The 19516-nt window shown below is 38.4% G+C and overlaps 2 protein-coding genes across 5 annotated transcripts in view; one reads left to right on the forward strand and one right to left on the reverse strand.

Annotated features, from left to right (window-relative positions):
• Positions 1-3676: 3676 nt before the first annotated feature.
• LOC102228765 (olfactory receptor 52D1-like) lies at positions 3677-5184 on the forward strand. Its single transcript, XM_005814951.2, has one exon. It carries the CDS (start codon positions 3964-3966, stop codon positions 4882-4884), a length of 921 nt encoding a protein of 306 aa, XP_005815008.1. The 5' UTR covers positions 3677-3963; the 3' UTR covers positions 4885-5184.
• Positions 5185-5877: 693 nt separating this feature from the next.
• LOC102231021 (connector enhancer of kinase suppressor of ras 2-like) overlaps positions 5878-19516 on the reverse strand; it is a 40334-nt gene continuing 26695 nt past the window's right edge. For all 4 annotated transcript variants that reach the window (XM_023342727.1, XM_023342726.1, XM_023342725.1 and 1 more), the window contains exons 13-22: positions 16962-17146; positions 16810-16858; positions 16526-16704; positions 16371-16444; positions 15297-15368; positions 14995-15062; positions 11771-11871; positions 11202-11682; positions 7101-7300; positions 5878-7014 (exon numbers count right to left, since the gene is read on the reverse strand). In XM_023342727.1, coding sequence (XP_023198495.1) covers positions 6967-7014; positions 7101-7300; positions 11202-11682; positions 11771-11871; positions 14995-15062; positions 15297-15368; positions 16371-16444; positions 16526-16704; positions 16810-16858; positions 16962-17146 — 1457 coding nt within the window. In that variant the 3' untranslated portion in view covers positions 5878-6966. The remainder of the gene's footprint in view (positions 7015-7100; positions 7301-11201; positions 11683-11770; positions 11872-14994; positions 15063-15296; positions 15369-16370; positions 16445-16525; positions 16705-16809; positions 16859-16961; positions 17147-19516) is intronic.

The raw sequence follows: 19516 nt of genomic DNA on the forward strand, positions 1-19516 counted from the left end.
TAAAATGATCAAACAAGAATAAAGATGTGAGCAGTTAAAATGTCACAAAGTACATCCTGTTACAAAAGCCAAACACGATGTCTGCTTCTCTTTATCGTTGATGAATGGAGCGTCTCCTAGCATGACTGGATTTCTGCAGATACTGATCAGATATGTCCACCTCATAGGAAATGAGAAACGCAGCACCTAAGAAAGAAAAAGTTACTGAATTTCCTTTGCTACCATACATGCTCAATGTGTTCAGATAAAGCATTTTCATAATCCTACTCACAGGAAGCCTTTGCCGCAGCCGAGAGGTCCAAAGAACATTTCTGTTGGAAGGCAAACCTTCCTGCACACTCCACTGAGGGTGGGGCAGGACCAAGGAAACGATACGGCTTCATTTTCAACAACTGAAAAACAACAGCAATGGAGTGGAAAAGTATCTTTAAGTCCTACCATTTGCAGAAAACCATGTAGAACTTGAAAAGCAAGACTCACCATGGAGAAGTAAGAGCATTAAGATGAGGAAAGCTGCTGTACGATATGAAAACATGGTTGAGCCTGACAGTGACGCTCCAAAGTGATGGTTTGGTGTGGATCTGCGTAGTTTTGGTCAGCAAGGAGGAGTGAGGTTAATATGGAGCAGCAGGCTGGTCACCAGACGTTAATATTGACTCGGCACTAGAAGCCTTAAGAGAACATGCCTTTCCTAATTACATCATGAAAACAAATTCAGCGTTTTTAACCCGTGATCCAAGTGTTGTCATGGGACAAGTCACTGAAATCTTCCAAAAGAAGAATAGCCAGTTTTAAATCAGATTTTGCACATTCTTCCTGGCTCTCACTCCCTGGAGGATATGAGGTTGCCTTCTTTGTGATAAATGAACGCGGCCTCCAAAACTGTCATTGGAGCTTACGTTTCAAAGAAGGAGAGCACATATGCATTTGTTTCTAAAATTATCCTAATATCCAAATTCTATTGATTTCTTTTTCTTTATCAGCATGTTAGACTGTTAATAAAAGCTTAAGATAACTTGCAATGGCTATACTAATAAACTCTTGATATAATTTTTTTCTTTAAATCTGTCAAATGTGACAGTTCTGACTTACTGAATAGGGGTTCCAAATTTGTGGGTTCAATTAAAGCTTCCACATAAATAAGTCAAGTTGTAAGTGGGACTACAAAAGTGTCAAATGAATTTAGTCTCTTTATGTCACCCTATGTTTGCTTCTGATTGGCTGATTAGTTCTACACGTCAACACTAATCATGGAGGTGAATGTTTCCAAGAAGCTGAATTTAAGAAGAACTTAGAAATCCAGTTGTGTTACATGCATTTTTCCTTGCATCACATGTTACGGATTTTTGTTTAAATCCGTAACATGTGATGGAGTCTTTTTGTTTAAAGACTCCATCAGCTTGACCCAGTAAATTGATCAAGAGGATTGTTTCCCTTAAATATTGTTTATTTGATTCTGTAATGATCTAAAAGCACTCCTTCGAGCATCCAAAGTCAGAAGAGGTCACCACTGGATGACCTCCAGTCTTAATGTGACTGAAGTGTTTAGGGTCAGTTTAATCCATCTATCCCACACTGGATCCACAAAAGTTAAACAGTCCATATTAGACCAAACATGGTACTTTTACGTTTTGTGGTATTTTTATATAAAGAGTTGCTTCAGATTGATTTTTGATACTTTAAGAGACTGGAGACTGGTTACAAAGGTGTTGCCAAACAGTCTAATTTGTCAAATCCAGCTTGATAAGAATAACAAAAACAATACTGCAGTGACCGACATCACCGAAGGGTCAAGCGCGTTGGACAGTTTCATCAGTGTTGCATCAGTATTTTTCCAAAGGGAAGTCATTAATGGTTGTCTCCTGACTTTTATTTCTATTCTCCAGGTGCTGTCCAAACAAGCGTCCCTTGTTGTAAATCAGTTGTCTTAATTACTTTCAAGAGGAACAAAGACATGCAGTGACTAATTGGTCATTAACTCATTCCACTGGAGGGTTTCTGGTGGAAAAGTATAAATTCATCCTGACAAACAGCTAACAATTGGAAAGTTTCAGAGATTTTTTTTAAATCCAGTTGCTGCAATGCAAGTCATTAACAATAGAGATATATTAATCAAATTTTCCTGCAATAAAAAGTCAAGGGCCACAAAAGGCTGAACCAGTTTTTATTGAACTTTCAATCTGATGTGGTCGTAATGTTTTGACCAAAACCTGGATCTTTAAATGAAAGAAACAACATAGAAATTGATTTTGATCACATGATCAATTAGATTAGTGGATTCTGTATAATCTTGATTTTTGAAAATGTCTCTCTTTTACGGATTGGATAATTATAAATGACCAAAATAAAGGCAACTTAAGTGAATGTGTTAAGTGTGTTTTGTTTAATATTATATACTAATTAAAAGCACTGGAAAGCATTAAACAACACAGAATCAAAGCCTAACTGTCCAACTCAGGAACAAGCTGGCCCACATTTATGCAGCAGCTCTGAAAATAATCAGCTTAGGAGATTACGAACCCATGCAGGCTACATATGAACAAGCAATGATAAGAACAGCAGAAATCATATCCCCTGACTATAGACCCCTACTGCTCTCTGAATATGAGCAGTGGGGTCATTAGGATGGAGGCTGAGGGTGCCACAGTGTAGGACCAACTGACTGTCATTTGTTTAAGCCTCAATCAGACTGCGGAGTTCCAGTAAAAACTTTCACTCCACATATTATACCCTCAATTTGTTGCATTGTTGAATGCTTTGAACCAGAGTTTTATCGTTGTGTTGTTTACAGTTTTCATTGGCAACTGTGTAGCATTTTGACCACGACAGATTTTACACTGGGATGATAAAGTCTATTCTATTCCATTTCCCAGCCTGGAACAATTTAGCAAAAAAAAAAAAAAAAAAAGAAATACATACAAGGGTTTAAAGTAAGGCTTTACATACAAGTAAAGCCTGGTAGCCTGCCAGGCTTATAATCCTCTGGGAGAAACCCTGCATACAACACCCCAGCATGTTGATTCCCAAAAAGCTGCAACCTTTTTTTTATTTTTTTAGTAAATGTTACATAATAGTGAAGAACTCAAATGCAGCAAGGAGGCTGGTAGGTGAAAATAAACAATTTTACTTAAGACATAACAAAAACTAATGTCCACCAATGGTTCCAAAATAATAACCCACAAGAAGACCTCAGAAGGAGCCAGAATTATGGTAATAACAGAATGGTCAGACCAAAAGTTAGCAACCTTAGCTTTTAAGATAAGGAGAATTGATTACAAAACAATGAGCAGGTGGCTGATTAGAAACTGGGTGCAGCTGTGAGGGAAGGAAGAACCCAAAGTTGAACTGAGGAAACAGGAGAAAGGGCTGGTAGAGCATACAGGGAACAGCACCTTAATCTATCACCAAATGAAAGCAAAACCCAAAATGTAAATCAGTCAAATTGTGTGGCACTCCAGGAAAAGGTGTGTAAAACGTCTATAAATAAATTGGTCTTGATTTCACACAAAAATGTATAATTTTATTATATTTAAATAGTCAAATAAAAAATAGATTCTTCTTCTTTCTTTTGTCATCATTGCTTTGATTTTTATACAACTCTTGTTTTAAAAACAATACCAGTATGCTTCACAAAAATAACAAATTTGTCATTTTGATGCATTAATTGTAGCTAATGTATAACGTGTAGATAATTATTGAGTCTCAGTTTAGGGTAGCCAGTTCGATAAAAGAATAAATTACTTGTACATAGATGATGTAATGTTTTATGTTTTGGTCTCGGAGGAACAAAACTAGTGCTTACGTGCTGGGAAGTTATTGGTGCACAGGTAAAGAGGATGTGACTCTATCTCACAGCAGAACAAATATAAAGCTGCGGTTTTACTGCTCAGTGCACTTAAATGCCATTCAGACCCATTCATGTACACACATTTAGGTCACCAACTCAGATAAAGTTGTTTCAACATGAATTTCTCTCTTGTTACATCGATTTATCTGTCTGCTTACTATGGAATGGAAGAGCTCAAGTCCATGTATTTCTGCATTTTCTTCATCGTATACCTCACCATCATCACTGAGAATGTCTTGCTGATCAGGGTGGTTTATTGTGAAAAATCCCTGCGTCAGCCAATGTATGTGCTTTTGTGTAATTTGGCCGTGAATGAGCTGGTAGGAAGCACCGCCTTGCTGCCGGCGACGCTGATCAACATTCTCTCTCACACACACGAGGTTTCTATTTCTTTTTGCCAGACGCAGGTCTTTGTTATACACACATATGCCGTCACCGAATTCACTATTCTCGCGGTGATGAGCTACGACAGATACGTAGCCATTTGTCATCCACTGTCCTACCAGGTGATCATGTCTCAGAGGATAGTGAAGCTGATTGTTTTTATGTGGCTTTACCCCATGCTGGCACTAAGCGTGGTTTTTGTTTTTACTCTTCAGCTGCCATATTGTGGCCGGGCCATAGAGAAGCTTTACTGCCTCAACTACTTGCTTGTGCAGCTTGCATGCACAAATACATTTATAGTTAACACCATCGGTCTGCTGTCTGCAGCTCTCTACACGGCTCCTCAGCTGATCATGATATTTTACTCATACGGACACATCCTGAAGATTTGCATAATGTCGTTCGGCAAATCCAAATTCAAGGCCCTCCGTACTTGCATTCCCCATCTACTGGCTGTAATCAACTACGCCACTGGGTGCTTTTTTGAGCTGGCACAAGGTCGTCTCGACAACAGGCACATGTCTTATCACACTAAGCTGTTTTTGTCACTGTACTTTTTGATATTCCCACCGCTCCTAAATGCACTAATATACGGCTTGGGCACACAAATAATAAGAGTCCGACTCATCAAGCTTTTCACCAAGTGCAAGTGACGTAGTCAAGATATTTTAGATTTGGGTTCATTAAATATGCATCCAGCATGGTGTTCAGAAGTCCTCAAAATGTGGCTTTATTGTAGGACTTACGTTTACAGCAGTCTGAATTCGTGTTAAATAATGTTGTTTGTTTATCTTTGAGTGCTGTTAATCTTGCTGGTTTTTAAATGTTTATCCATAGCTTAATTTTATTTCAGTAGATGCACAAATGCTTTTAAAAACACACTATCCCCTCTGATATTTAGCCAAATTTTTACATCCTATCCATAATTTCTGCTGCTTTGAGCTCTACGTAGAACAAAGATTTTGTGATTTTATCTCAAGAAGCTTGTATCAAAAATAACACAATGCTTATGTTTAAGTTTGCAAAATATTTTCTGGGATTATTTAACAATAAAGTCGATATTTCACAGTTTCTGCCCTTCTCCTTTTGACTTTTTATAGATACTATTATCACAGAACCATCTACAACCTGTTAAAAAAAATGCTTTACTAATTAGCAAAGTCTGATATAATTAAAAACTACAGGGTACTTTATTTTCCAGAGAAATCTGACTATCTCTCTCAAAACTAAAGTCTGTTTCAAGTTTATTCAGTCTTAAAATTAGATTTTCTGTCCTCCAAGTTAGAAAATGTGTTCCCTTAAGTGTCCTGACATTATCGAAAATGATAAAGGTCACAGAGTAGGAAGCTCAGATTAGAAAAAGAGGAAAGAAAACAGGCTTATGTTATCGTCACAATATTTACCAATATTACTGCAATTGCAAGATTTGTCAATATTGTGCTGGCCTAAATGTGATAACTAACTATAATATAATCATTTATTTGAAATTTAAGGGTCAATATTGGGATTCTAAGAATAAAATGTATTTTTATAATACTGTGTATTTTCTCATTCTAGGTTATTAATTAATATTTTATTCTGCATCTGTTAAACAGCAGGACTTTTGTCAGTTTCTCTTTGACCTGAATGAGATAAAACAACAAGCCTTGTTTATGCCTGTACCATATTTTAATCAATAGAAAAAAAAATATGTAGCTACAATATGGCACAGGTGTGCAATATGAGTCAGCTTCAAATGGCATGGTAATGTACTTTAGTCTCACAGAGCATGCTTCTCCATTAAACACTTACTAAATACAATTTTTTTTATGGTTAACATTAAGAGAAAAAAAAAAATCACATTTCTATAATAAGTACAGAAAACACGCTGTGCTGGTGTGTGCATGAGATGTGGGTGGAAGGGTGGGAGCGATAACACCAGTATCCTCTGAACCAAATGCACTTAGAATTACAAAACTGCCGTACAAACAATCAGGTAGACAGCATGCATACAAAAATAGACAACTATTCTTATCGCTCCATTGTAATATACATTAGTTCATTATTGCCAGGCGTTACATTTTTATGCCTCTGCTCTGAGGAAATAGCTTTCTCTCTAAATCTTCTCTTTTCTCTCTTTTTAAAAAGGTACAATGTACATTCACTATCACTGAGGCACAGCACTTGATGTACAGATTAAATAGGTAGCCAAAAAAAAAAAGAAACGTGGTGTGGTCACTGTTGTAGGAATGTAATATTAAATATACAACATATGTTAATATGTTTAACACCCTGTACAGTCACAAAACAAACATACCCATGGATCGAATGTACATGCACAATGAAAAGTGGGGTACAACAAAAAAGATGCTTTTTAAAGAGCAGCTGTACACGACTCCAGCGTAAAGGTATAAAAACAATTCAACAGAAGAGCGGGGGAGGCTGCCATGCATGAAAGGGATGATTTTTAAAAGCTTTCAGATGAATCTTTGAAATGGACACAAAGTGCTTTCAGTTACTTTATTAATCCAATCTTTGTTTGGATCCCTGCCCTGCTTGAGAATGAGATGAGGCAAAAAGTGACATCAGTAGTTTTTGTTTCTGCTTTTGAGAGAAGCAGCAGAAATAAATAAAAGGATGGATAGATGGATGGATGGATGGATGGCTGAGGAGGTAAAAGATGCGTTTTGGTGCCTTTGACTCCAAATGTGAGGCACAAGCAGAAGCCAAGCTGTGGGGGGTGGCGCTCAGCGGGGTTAATCTAAAAACCCCAGCGACCGGTTTGTGTCTTGAAGAGGAACATTCTGCCGGAAAACAAAAGTACTGATTACTGATCAGCAAAACGAGGCACAGATGGAAACAAATTGGTTCTTGGAAGTTGTTTCTATACCTTCAGTGAGCTGTGAAGAATCCGCAGGCGGTGGAGCTTGTCGTTTAGGAGGGGGTCGTTAACTCTGCGGACAAAGGAGCGTTTGTACTCGAGGCGACCGGCTGATCTGTGGTCAGCGGAGGTGGACAGACTGGTCTGCTCCAGGGCCCGGTACAAATCCACCAGTGAGTCCGTCTGCATTCGACAGTCGCGTCCACGACCTCGGTAAACAGATCAGCAAATAAAAGCAGAATGTTTACATCTCAATAAAATCTGAAATCTGCGGGGCAATGAGTTCACACACCTGTATGAATCTCCGTATATGTGTTTTATTAGAAATTTGATTTCATAGACTAGAACAAACTGGTGCGTAGTTACAAAGTGAAAAGAAAATTAAGCAAGTTTTTTAAAAATAATTCTTAGAAATAAAAATCTAAGTGTGGCATTACTCTGATCCCATAAATAAAATTCAATGGAACCCAATGCCTTCAGAAGTCACTTTATTAGTAATCTGAGTCCAACTGTTTGTAATTTAAACTCAGTATAAATCCAGCTGTTCTGCAAAGGGGTTTGTAATCTATTCAGATTTTCCTTCAACTTAATAATTATGCACCATTATGTGGATGCTCTGTGTGAGCTAGCATTTAAAGTTGGAGGGCTGAGCAGATACAACGTAAATGATGGAGCAAAAATCCAATATTCATTTTGCTATAAACCAGAGCAACCATGTTTTAGTAATATTTATTTGCAGAGTTGGATAGTATCTAGTTACATTTACTCTGTTATTTGAGTAACTTTCGGAAGAAAAACTTCTAGAAGAATTTTTACAACACCATACATTTTACTTTTACTTCAGTAATATAAAGTATTGCTACTTTTACCTGTTTGTAGACAACCTTTGTTCCATTTTGTGCCAATTTGGCTTAAGTAATTTCTGAAATAGCTAATTTTTACATTTAATTAATTAAAAATATGTAGAAATAGTGCTTTTACTAAGTAATAAGTACACTTGTTTGTTGAAACATAATTGAAACACATGTTAAGTTGTATTTGCTTTTTATGTGTGAAAAGGGAACACATAATGTGTGATAGGCCATGGCTAGGGGTAGAAATAAACGGGAGAAGTTTATTTACCTTCTATTAACATACAGCACCCCCTTCTGGTAGGAGAGGCACACTACATTAAGGTCTATCCTGTGAAATGCCTGTTTTGTATTTGGAAAGTAGCATCTTGGGGCTGCCTGGGCTTTGAAATGCATATCACTTTTACACCTGTTTAGTGCTCCTCTTATCTTCGTGGGAAATGCAAAAGATAAATGAAGACAGGCCCCCTCTGGGGTGTTTCTTTATTTTGTCCAAAATAAAATATTAACATTGACTGAAAGGATTACTCTGTGCTTTTCTGTCCAAACAGAGCCGAGAGGCTACAGTGGCATCTGGATTGAGCATGAGAGAAATCAAAATAATAGAGGGGAGAAAGAGTCAGAAAAAGAAGAGCCGAAATCAATCAGTATCAAACAGGAAACAGAATTTGATCTTCCACACACAAACGCCCTCAAGGTTTAGGGGGGAATGACAAATAGGCCGACTTCCAATCTAACCCTGTAAAGAAACAACAGTGAGCATTAAACCTTTGACATTTGCTGGCTCTGACTGAATATTTGGGATTTAAAAACATCCCTGATGACAAATAGGGGCAGTTGTGTGCTCCAATCCAGATGAAAGACTTCATTGCTGTTAAAATGAGAAGACATTTTCATCAACATCTTTGTGTAGTACCCTGATCTACTATAAAGGTCGACGTCAATGCTTTTTGCTTCCTAGAATCTATGTAATGATACCACAGGGATCAAATATGCTATAAATATAAATCTTTGGATTGTCTGTCAGTTCTGTGTTATTTTAAGTGGCACTGACACAATAAAACCACCTATGTGATTTAAAAAGATGAACTACTGTGCTTTCACAGAATGTGCTCATTCTGTGAAAGCTTTTAATAATAAATATTTCTCAGAGAATAATATAAATGTAGTGTCAATGTTTTTGTCTGTGGTAACTGGGTCAAGCGCTACCGGCATCTTGTGACGTAATCAGGGTAAATCAAACCAGAAGCATCTAGATCAGGGGTCTCAAACTCCAGTCCTCAAGGGCCGCAGACCTACAGTTTTTAGATGTGCCACAGGTACAAAAACGCTGGAATGAAATGGCTTAATTACCTCCTCCTTGTGTAGATCAGTTCTCCCAGCCTTGCTAATGACCTAATTATTCTATTCAGGTGTGGTGCAGCAGAGGCACATCTAAAAGTTGCAGGACTGCGGTCCTCGAGGACTGGAGTTTGAGACCCCTGATCTAGGGTGAGCATACAGAAGCGAAGGAAGTTGTGAGCGATTTCAGCGAAGACTTGAGTAATTTATCTCCAGTTTTGTAGATGAAGCTGGTTCTACTGAAGGACTACAAACCCTTTTTTTTAAGCCATATTGTTCAGGAATCAACAATGACTCCAACATTTCTTCGCTGAAATCGCACACGATTTATTCTGATTACGTCACAAGGTGGTGCTGGTGTTTGATGAAAACTGCAACACGTTTGTTCTTTTGTGTACACAGAATGAAAGGACAGTAGTTCGTCTTATTAAATTATGTAGGTGGTTTTGTCAGGCCTTAGCTTAGGTAAATTTAGCATACCATAGGGATATGCTTTGATCGAACCAGATGGTGTCCAAAGTCAGTCCTCAAGAGCCACTGTCCTGCATGTTTTAGATGTTTTTTTTGTAAAATACACTCACACCAAATGTATGGGCCACTAGCTGGTTCCTGCAAAACTTGAAGACAGACTGCAGAGTTAATTTAGCCATTTTAATTGATCTGTTAAGCAATTCTTTAATTGTTCTGGAGCAGGGACTTATAAAAGTCGTACTTTGCGGTGGCTGACAACCCTGTAGCTCTGTCTGTGTGTTTAGGCTTGCTGTCCTGCTGGAGTACATGTTTCAAACTTAAGGCTCGGGGGCCAAATCAGGGTCGCCATAACTTTTTATGTGACCCTATAGACTGCAGAGGGTCACATAAAAATAACCTTCAAATTGGCAATTATATGCTTAAATATTATTATAGCAATCAAGGCTATGCTGTTTTTTCTGTATATTATCAAATTAGTAAAACTGCACAGTGGCGCAGTTGGTAGAGCTGTTGCCTTGCAGCAAGAAGGTCCTGGGTTCGATTCCCGGCCCGGAGTCTTTCTGCATGGAATTTGCATGTTCTCCCTGTGCATGCGTGGGTTCTCTCCAGGTACTCCGGCTTCCTCCCACAGTCCAAAAACATGACTGCCAGGTTAATTGGTCTCTCTAAATTCTCCCTAGGTGTGAGTGTGTGTGCATGGTTGTTTGTCCTGTCTGTCTCTGTGGAAGACTGGCGACCTGTCCAGGTTGTACCCTACCTCCCGACCCACTAGGGACAAGGGTGTAAGAAAATGGATGGATACTGTCAAATTATACCAATGTGAAAAGATGTTAAATGTCAAGAAGTTCTCATTAAATGCAGATACAGCTATTTATTAATATTTCACCGGTTTGCTAATGGGTAGTTTTATTATTACATCTTGCCACAACCAGCCTTTTGGGGACATTCATTATTTTGATATGGCCCAAAACGAAACTGAGTTTCACACCATCAGTTGTGACTTTGGTTGTTTACTGAGCAAAAATAATAAACCCCAGATGTTTCCACGTCAAAGGTAAAGCACACTAAAAATAAATTATGTGTGCATTACAGAGCTGTATGTTTTGCACTCTTTTATGTAGTTTCTAAAGACACATCTTTCTACTCTGAATATCTTTTCTGAGACTAATTTGAGTAAAACAAAAGTCTATATTAACTGTTCAATCATCTTTAAATTGCCTGTTCTCTTCAAGCAATCAGTCCCAAGTAGAACTAACTTTTCTCTTTTCTTTTTGTCAAGAACAACAGCTTTCAGCAGATTTTGTGAAACGGTTTAATTAAGAAATCTCGTAAAAAATAAGAGGAAGATAAGAAAATTGATCAAAGTGTAGCAGATGCAACAAAGAAGCAGCTTCCTCAGCAGTATATATGTATGTAAAATGTATTGTTTAGGCTCTCTGAGTCTGACCTGTGTCTCTGGCCCGGTCCAGCTGGTAGTGCTGGGTCTCTCTCTGGTCCGATGCACCAGTGGCCGCCAGGATAGCATGGAGCCCGCTGTCTCTTGGAAGCGTAAAGCTGCGAGGTTTTCCTCCTGCGTCAGAATCTATGCTTGCCCTGAGGGGCAGCGGCAGCGCCCTGTACTGCTCTTGCAGCAGGCTGCGCTGTGCAGGCAGAGTGGACTGCCTGCGGTACTCCATGGCCAGCTGATCCCTGTCCTCAGACTGCATGGATTCTTCCACGGGATACGTCTGCAGGTAGTGCATCCTGGATTTGCCTTCCATCTGGTCCTGCCACGAGTTTCGGTGGCTGCTCGCCTTCTGCCCTGGGGAGACGCTGTTGTTGCTGCTGCTTTCCTGAGGCTCCGAGTGGAACTCCTCGTGTGAGGAACGGGACTGGAATGTGTCCGAAGAGGAGAGGTGGCTATGCTTTGGCTCCAGGTAGGGACTTACCTACATAAAAACAGACGGCTATAGCTAGAAAACAGGGCCGCAAAATGATACCTGCTGCATCTTTTAGGCTAACTGTGTGAAAACTCACTGAGGCTGCTCTGGGATAGGTGTCATAAGGGGGCGGTGGACTGTCCCGTTTGGGTCCGGGGGGCATCTCCATGTCCTCGTGATCACTCTCGCTCCAGTAATCTGCAATAAATCACACATTTATATCAATAAAATTCAAGGAAAGCTACGCAAGATATTCATACACCAGAAAGCCGTAGTCGTGAAAAAGTGCTCTGGCTGTATCGGGTTGAAGTTGAATATTAAAATGGACAGATTTAAGGTGTGAGAACTTCCTGTGAAATCTTCTGGAGGTGTTATGGAGCTAATAAAAAAAAACAAACTTGGCTATAATGAAAAAAAAAACCCTCTCCAAAGATAAAATTGTTCTCACACACCCACCTTGGCAGAGTTTGTACGTAGGCACCTCCAAATAGCAGAAGGGTTAGTTGCATTACTTCCTGTCAGTTTGTTAGAAGCCAAAGAACATTAAGCTATATGAATAACAAAAATATCCAGCCTGCCTCGGTTTGGAGAAAAAATACTCTGCTGGAAGGTTCAATCTAATGCGCCAGCTGCTGGCCAAGAAATCAAAAATGTCTTAACTGAAACGTATAAATGTGATCTTATTTTCCCAAATTAACTCAGAAAAGCAGAGAGCGTTGATGTTAATTAAATCAGATAAGTCCATCTTTATGTTCCTATCAATTTATTTTTAAACTATGCACACATTTATTTAACTAGTGTCATAGTTAGTACTGAAGAATTTATGATGGGCCATATCAAGCCTATCAGATATTTCAGATAGGCTTGTGATAAGTGGGAAAAATCCTGTAAATGGCTTAATAAACTATTTGATAAAAGTAAACACACTGTGAATAATTATTTTTCCTTACACTTGAAATATCTGATTTCAAGCCTAAGGACCTTGTTGCAAGGAATGAATTTGATAAATTAGGAATCAAGATAGGATTTAAAACTTGCTGTTATGGCCAATGTTTACTGATATTATTTATATTTCAGTAAACATTTATATATTAAGTATATTCAATGTGTTGAAAGTGTAGGGAAAGTGTCTTTGCTTCAGTTTAACACTTCATAATCTTGCTCTGCAATTATATTACATGCCACAGCAAATACCGCATAGCCAACCCACTGCCCTCCCTCTCCAAAGCCACCCAAATGGCAACAAGATGGAAAAAACATTGGTCGTTAATCTAGAGCAAATTTTACTTATGGGATCGATAACAATATGCAAAAGAACATCTGCTGATATCGTTCTAAATGCCAATATATTGTGCATCTTATTTCAGTCTTTTTCTAAATCTAATTTACCTGTAAAGAACTCTGGACTTTTTCCAAAAGTATAAAACATAAAAGTTACTATACTAAAGCAAAACTAAGGCAGCTCTTCTACAAGTGTAATGATATAAATATTTTACTTTAGGTACAAAAGCTAAAGAGTGTTCCCCCAAATTGGTTGTACAATTAGAAAACCAAACAGAGGGGTTCAACATTATATTTAATTATTTTTATTGAGTGGATTCATTTTTTTACCTCATATTTTTCTGTGACACAGAAACTAATTTAATTTCTTCTTCAGAATAAGAAAGACATGACAGCAGGCCACTCGACGTGTGTTAATCTTCAGAATTAAGGGAAAGGTTTTGCTCATTTTTTTCTTTTTAAAGGCAGAAAACAATTACCAATGTTTTTAGTTGCTATGATAAAATTTCCCTTGGTTGGTGTTGTTCCAAAACTGAAAAAGCCATTTAAATATTTGATTAGCCCACTTTATAAAACTCCAGATTCTCCATCAAATACAGTTTGTCAGCTTTCCCCAGATACAAGCAGAGGCACTGAAAGTAAAGCTGGGATATTTCAACCCACAGAGAACCTCAAGAGTTAAATATAGCCGCATTTTGGACTTCATAACTGTGCACAGAAGGCTTTTCGAACATGTTGGAGTCCTCACTCCATGCGGAAGTGAAGTACGCGAGTTTTACTCGGCCTCTGGCTGTCACTAGCTGCTTAGCAGCGAATGCTAATTAGTTGGATCGGGAGCATGTACGGAGGAGGAAGAGTGACATAAACACTGAAAAGATCCTGCTGCCTACAATGAAGCATGGCAGTGGCTTAGTGATACCCCAGGGCCCTTTGTTCCCTCTGGCTCTGGGATAACCTAATTAAATTTGCTTGGAGCATCATCTCCACTCGTAAAAGCACAACACAGGTCGCAGACCTAATTTGTTTATGACTGTTAATTTAATTAATCACAGCTTGTAAAAACACTACAGAAAATCTTAATGTTGTACACTTTGGCTGTCATTAATCACTCAATTGCACATTAATTCGCTGCAGTAAACATGCTGTCTTCTGAACTAATCTCTCTTGTGTTAGGCATGCTTAATTTCAATTGAGTCATACACTATCTTAAAACAACAGTATAAACATTCTACAACTCTATATGTTTATCCTTTTATAGTATTGCATTATTAATCATTGGAATATTATCTATATTACTGATTTATATTTAAAACTTAAGCTTTGTTTGTATACACAAGGTCTCATACTTAAGCCAAAATATAAAAACAGAAACACAGTCAGTGTTCTGATAAAAGCATCTGTGTGAAATCATGTAAAATAAACAATTAATAAACATAATATTATTAAAAATAATTACGATAGCATGCTAACCCTTACTCTTGACAACATTTATGGTGCAGAAACAATACCCTCCAGATGCAATAATATTTGTAGTAAACATATCTGACCCACTCTTGTAAAACCACGGGAAGGCTTATAGTTTTTTAAAACAATAGCCATCATACTAAATGTTTATCTTATTACATCCCTAGTCAGAGCTATACTTCAGCATTTTAAACCAGCTGGAACCGTGACACTGTTAGGGAAACCTGCAGAAGAAACTGACAACTTGGGGGGTCACTAAGTTACCATAACAACCAAACTAGACATATCCCTGGAGTGCACAGCTTTACTAGATGTGATATCCACATAGCAGAGAACATTTTGCAACAGCACCAGCGAGTTAATTTAAAGTCTTTGACGTCTTTACGTGCGAAGATAACATCACTTGGTACTGAACGATGTGAATAAAGTTTAAAGAACACAGACTTCATCTATGATTCTCGAAGGAGGTTCAGATCATCACAACCCGATGTCCCACTGTGCCATTTAGCAGCTCTTGACCCCTAGCTGGCATCTTTTTTTTACAGCTTCGTGAAAAGGCTCTGTGACTAATCTCACCTTGTTCCTGGCGCATTTTCTCCTGCTCAGAGTAGCCAGCAACAGCCATACTGAGTCGACTCAGCCACCTGTGGGGGAGAATAACACTGATGACGCATAACGTTAATGATTTTGTAATGTTTTTTTCTTCTTTTTTCTTTGAAAGCTTATATTTCTCTCTTTGACCAATTACCTTGCAAAACTACCCAGTTTTGAAGAGAGTGGGAGGTTTAATAAGGCAGTTCAGCTCTTGGACAATAGACAGTTTGAAATGCAGCACTGGAGGAGTTTGCAGCACGACTATCAAAACCTCGGATACTCACCGGGACATGTCATCTACATTTTCCGCAGCAAAGTAGAAGGTCTTTATCTTGGGATGGCAAGCCTTGAAAGCACTGAAAGAGAAGAAGTTTAATTATATGTGAGAGTACAAACAAGGCCAAGCAGTATAGCGGAGATTAACATATGAATACAAGACTAAATCCTGGCTACATTTATTTTTTATTTTTTAAAATATATATGTGGCGGAGCTGAATATTTTATTTTATTTATTTATTTTATTTTGTTATTATTCATGGCTACATTTAAAGAAGTTTAAACTGACTTTTTCACATTTTTGTTTTTATATGTACTGGCTAATAACTCAATATATATATATATATATATATATATATATATATATATATATATTGATGAACACAACTTTAAACCACTTGTAGGCCAAATCTTTACAGTAACTTCCAGCACTTTGAACTTTGATCTCATATAAATATTTATTGCTATAAAAGTGGTTTGAGGTCGCACATGTCCTGTAAGTATTGCTACAATGATCTGTTTAATAATTTAAAAAAACACACTGAATTATGAATTATTAATTCAAACTCTTCTTTGTTCTGCTTCGCTTCCACCTCTGCACCACAATCCGCTCAGTTTGGGCCAAAGCGTGCCGTGACGTGAAGTCGCGCAGCCAATAGGAATACAGAGACCTGTTGAAGAAAGCTTTACTCTGGAGACAGACTTGAGTCCTAAATTATTCAGCTCCCCTCTGTCATCTAAAATCTCTGTTCAAATAAAAACACAACTGCTGGAGACTTTGGTCACAACGTTGTCGAACAATGTGCGTTACGTGCAGTTTGTTTGTTTTTTATTGCAAATTTGACATATTTGTGCTACTGCTTCCAATCATTTTCAAAGGTAATTAAAAAATTTCATATTTATATGTACATGTAAGTATGTATACTTTTTTGAGACACTTTTATTGTATATTGGTAATGTCTGACTTTTGTTTAAATATTTTAGGATACCTGATATATCTCTGAGTATATCAGCTTTACTTTATAATATATATTTTTTTTAAATCTTCAAATCTCAGAGCAGCAATATAAATTTATACTCACTATTTTCTTCTGCATTCAGTGGCACGATCAATCCTGAATTCTGGGAGACTCACAAAGCCCTCTGCCTTCTCATCCTGACACAAGCAAAAGTAAAGTTACATCCAAGGAATCTCTAAGTACTGTCTACGTTAAAAAAAAATCAAAATCCTATTCACCTCTTCATTCATGTACCAGTAAAGACACGTGTCTTTCAGGATAAACCAGTATTTCTTCCACTTCTGCGAAAAATAGGTTTTAGCATCTTTCTTCTTCCACAGCCAGCCCTGGCAGTCGCCCTGACCCAGGTCCCGGCAGGAAATCCTTCGTTTACTGATGGAGGACATGGGGCTTGCAGCTGCAGGTGGCAGAAAAGAAGAAAACAGCTCATGAAAAAAACAAAAAACACTTGCTCGTGTTTGAGTACACGTGCATAAAAATGAGGCAAAGCAAGTGCGTCTACCTTGCTTTTTCTTCTTAGATCTAGACAGCATTGAGGAGCGCTCAAACACCTGAAAATTAAAAAAAGAAGAAATGAATAATAACAGCAACAGATTTTAGTTGTAATATACGGTATGTTCCTATTGCTACTTTTTGCTTCTTGGAGGGACTGACGTGGTAAAGCGATGCAGAGTCTGAGCTGGAAGTGGACATGGCGACTTCCAGGGCGGGAACAAGCGTGTAGTGGGTGGGGCTGCTTCCTCGCTCCATCTTCCTTCTGTTCTGACTCAGACTGCGGCCCAGTAAGAAGTTCTCCCCAGAGGGTTTGTCCTCACTGGGGAAACGCAGGAGGGAGTTTTCTGCAGGGACAAGAAAGAAGCCAACTCAGGACTGAACACACCTGAATTTACTATACGCTTCAGGAATGAATAATTAAAAGTTTGGGGTCCATTTTACCTACACGTCTCTCTGAAAGAAAATGATGGATGTCTGCCTGCAAGGAATATGGTTAAATGAAGTCACAGTTTTCTAATTTACCTTTGGAAATACCCAGTAGGCTCCATTTTGGGGTATAATTTATTTGTGTGGGGATAAAATGACACAATCTACCAGGCAGACTTTGAGCAGTCCTGTTGTGAATGAAGGTACACAGATTTTAAGCAGTCCACAGTCAGCTGCAGACAGGTTTTAGATGTTACTGCAGCTGCAGTGACAGATCCATTTCACAGACTCCGTCTCAGCTGGTCTCAGTGGGACATGAAGCTGAGGCTTGCTTATTAGGGTGATAAACAGAAGCTGCATCCACGCCACTTCCCAATTATTATTTATCCTGAAAAAATGTCCTGCCAAAGTATTCATGACTTTACCTTTTTTTTAACAAGTTGTGTGCATATCATTTTCATTTTAAAGGACAGAGCAACACAACTGCGAAGCGGGAGAAAAATCCACCATCATTTTCCTTACAGGTGTCGCATGCATTTGTTTTCAGCTCCTCTGAGTCTGTACCTTGTAGAACCACATGTTTCCGCAATTAGAGCTACACGTCCTGCAGAGAGTTCCTCTACAAGCTGTGCACATCTAGGGACTGGAAATGTCGCCCATTCTCACTTACTGGCAGGAAGTAAGTAATTGTTGAGTCCTCAGTTCTTTGGTTTGCCACAAAACGTTTGATTTGGAATCAGTAAAATATTTTTGAATTAAATTAAATTAAATTAAATTAACCTGAAATCATGTAGACGATACAACAAACACATGAAAGAAGGTGATAGGATCGATGTTGAACATTAATGATTAACACAAAAAGCCAACACCCTGAACACTGCATCCCCATGATGAAGCATATTAAAGGCAGTATAATGCTGTGGGAATGCTTGTCGTCAGCAGGGACAAGGAAGCCGGTCAGATCTGATGAGAAGGTGGATGACGGAGCTAAAACCAGGGCATTTCTTTACATACTTAAGTTTATTTTTATACAAGAACACACAGTAGAGGACAAGGGCAAACACAATATAAAGCAGGCCTTGTGATTTACAGCACAGATCCAGGACACAAAGATGGTTAACACTCTAGATACAGCTGCAGTTCAGCTGATATGTTACTGATTCACCTGTTAAAAGTCTTTGTATGTATAACGATCCAGTTTTTTTCAGTGTCTGTCTCCTTTCTACAAACAGGGCAATTATTAGCCTGCTAAAAAATTTAGACCAGAGCGGAGGTTCACCTTCAACAATGTCCTTAAAAATAAAACCGAATTTCAGTATGGTCCAGTCAAAGTCAGCATCCAGATGTTCAAATTAATGAGCCAAAAGAAAAAGTCCCTCCAAAGGGTAAATATGCACACAAAACGTCTTAGGTTTTATTAAAAAAAAAAAAAAAACATATATCAGATTCCTTCCACTTTCCAATTATTTTATGTAGTTTTATGGAATAAAATACAATAAACATATGTTGAAGTTTGTGGCTATAATGCCACAAAATGTGAAAATCCCTGTTATTCCTCAGCCTTTAACCATGATTGGACGAGTGATGCCCGATTACAAAAGAATAAAACAAAGTTTACTTCCAACAACCTGTAACAAGTAGATTAGTGAGGCACGGCGACGTTATCAAATCCACAGCAGAACGCTGTCTCTGAAACAAAAAATCCACTGCAATGTCTGAAAAATCATTATACAATCTACAGAGGAAGCAATTGTCAAGAAAAAGAAAAGCCTCCAAACATCCATGAAAGGTCTCAAGCAGATAAATATAGACCCATAATTTTCTTTCTTTTTTTTTTTTTGAAAAGCCTAGAGAAGCAAGCATCCCTCCCAGAGGACACAAACACATCACTCAAGCCTTTCTTGGGTCAAATTTTAAAGGAAACGCGGCCCCCTCCCGGCACATTTACCACCTAACTTAGCAGCCACCAATGAAATGTGAGCACCTCAAGAAAATATATTTATACCGTTGCCAGAGCAACAGTGTACTTTTTATATTCAAACAGAGAACAGCAGGGCCGAGAGAGACGGGGATGAAGGAGGAAAAAATAAAACGGAGCAGCTATAGATTCTGAACATATGGAGGAGAAAGAGGAAGGAGCAGATATCCGGCATGTTATCGGTGTTGACAGGCCAGCTCATGCTTCAACTTCTTGGCTCAGAGATCTGAGAGGGTGCGGGTATTATAAGATTTCCACCCCCTCGCCCCAGCTTCCCTCTGTCCTTCTCTCTCTCTCTCCCACTGCCTCC

Source organism: Xiphophorus maculatus, chromosome 11 (genome assembly GCF_002775205.1).
Source record: "Xiphophorus maculatus strain JP 163 A chromosome 11, X_maculatus-5.0-male, whole genome shotgun sequence".
NCBI lineage: Eukaryota > Metazoa > Chordata > Actinopteri > Cyprinodontiformes > Poeciliidae > Xiphophorus > Xiphophorus maculatus.

Bases quoted from the DNA above. Each gene is read 5' to 3' on its own strand.
- LOC102228765 (XM_005814951.2), top strand. From the start codon at position 3,964: ATGAATTTCTCTCTTGTTACATCGATTTATCTGTCTGCTTACTATGGA.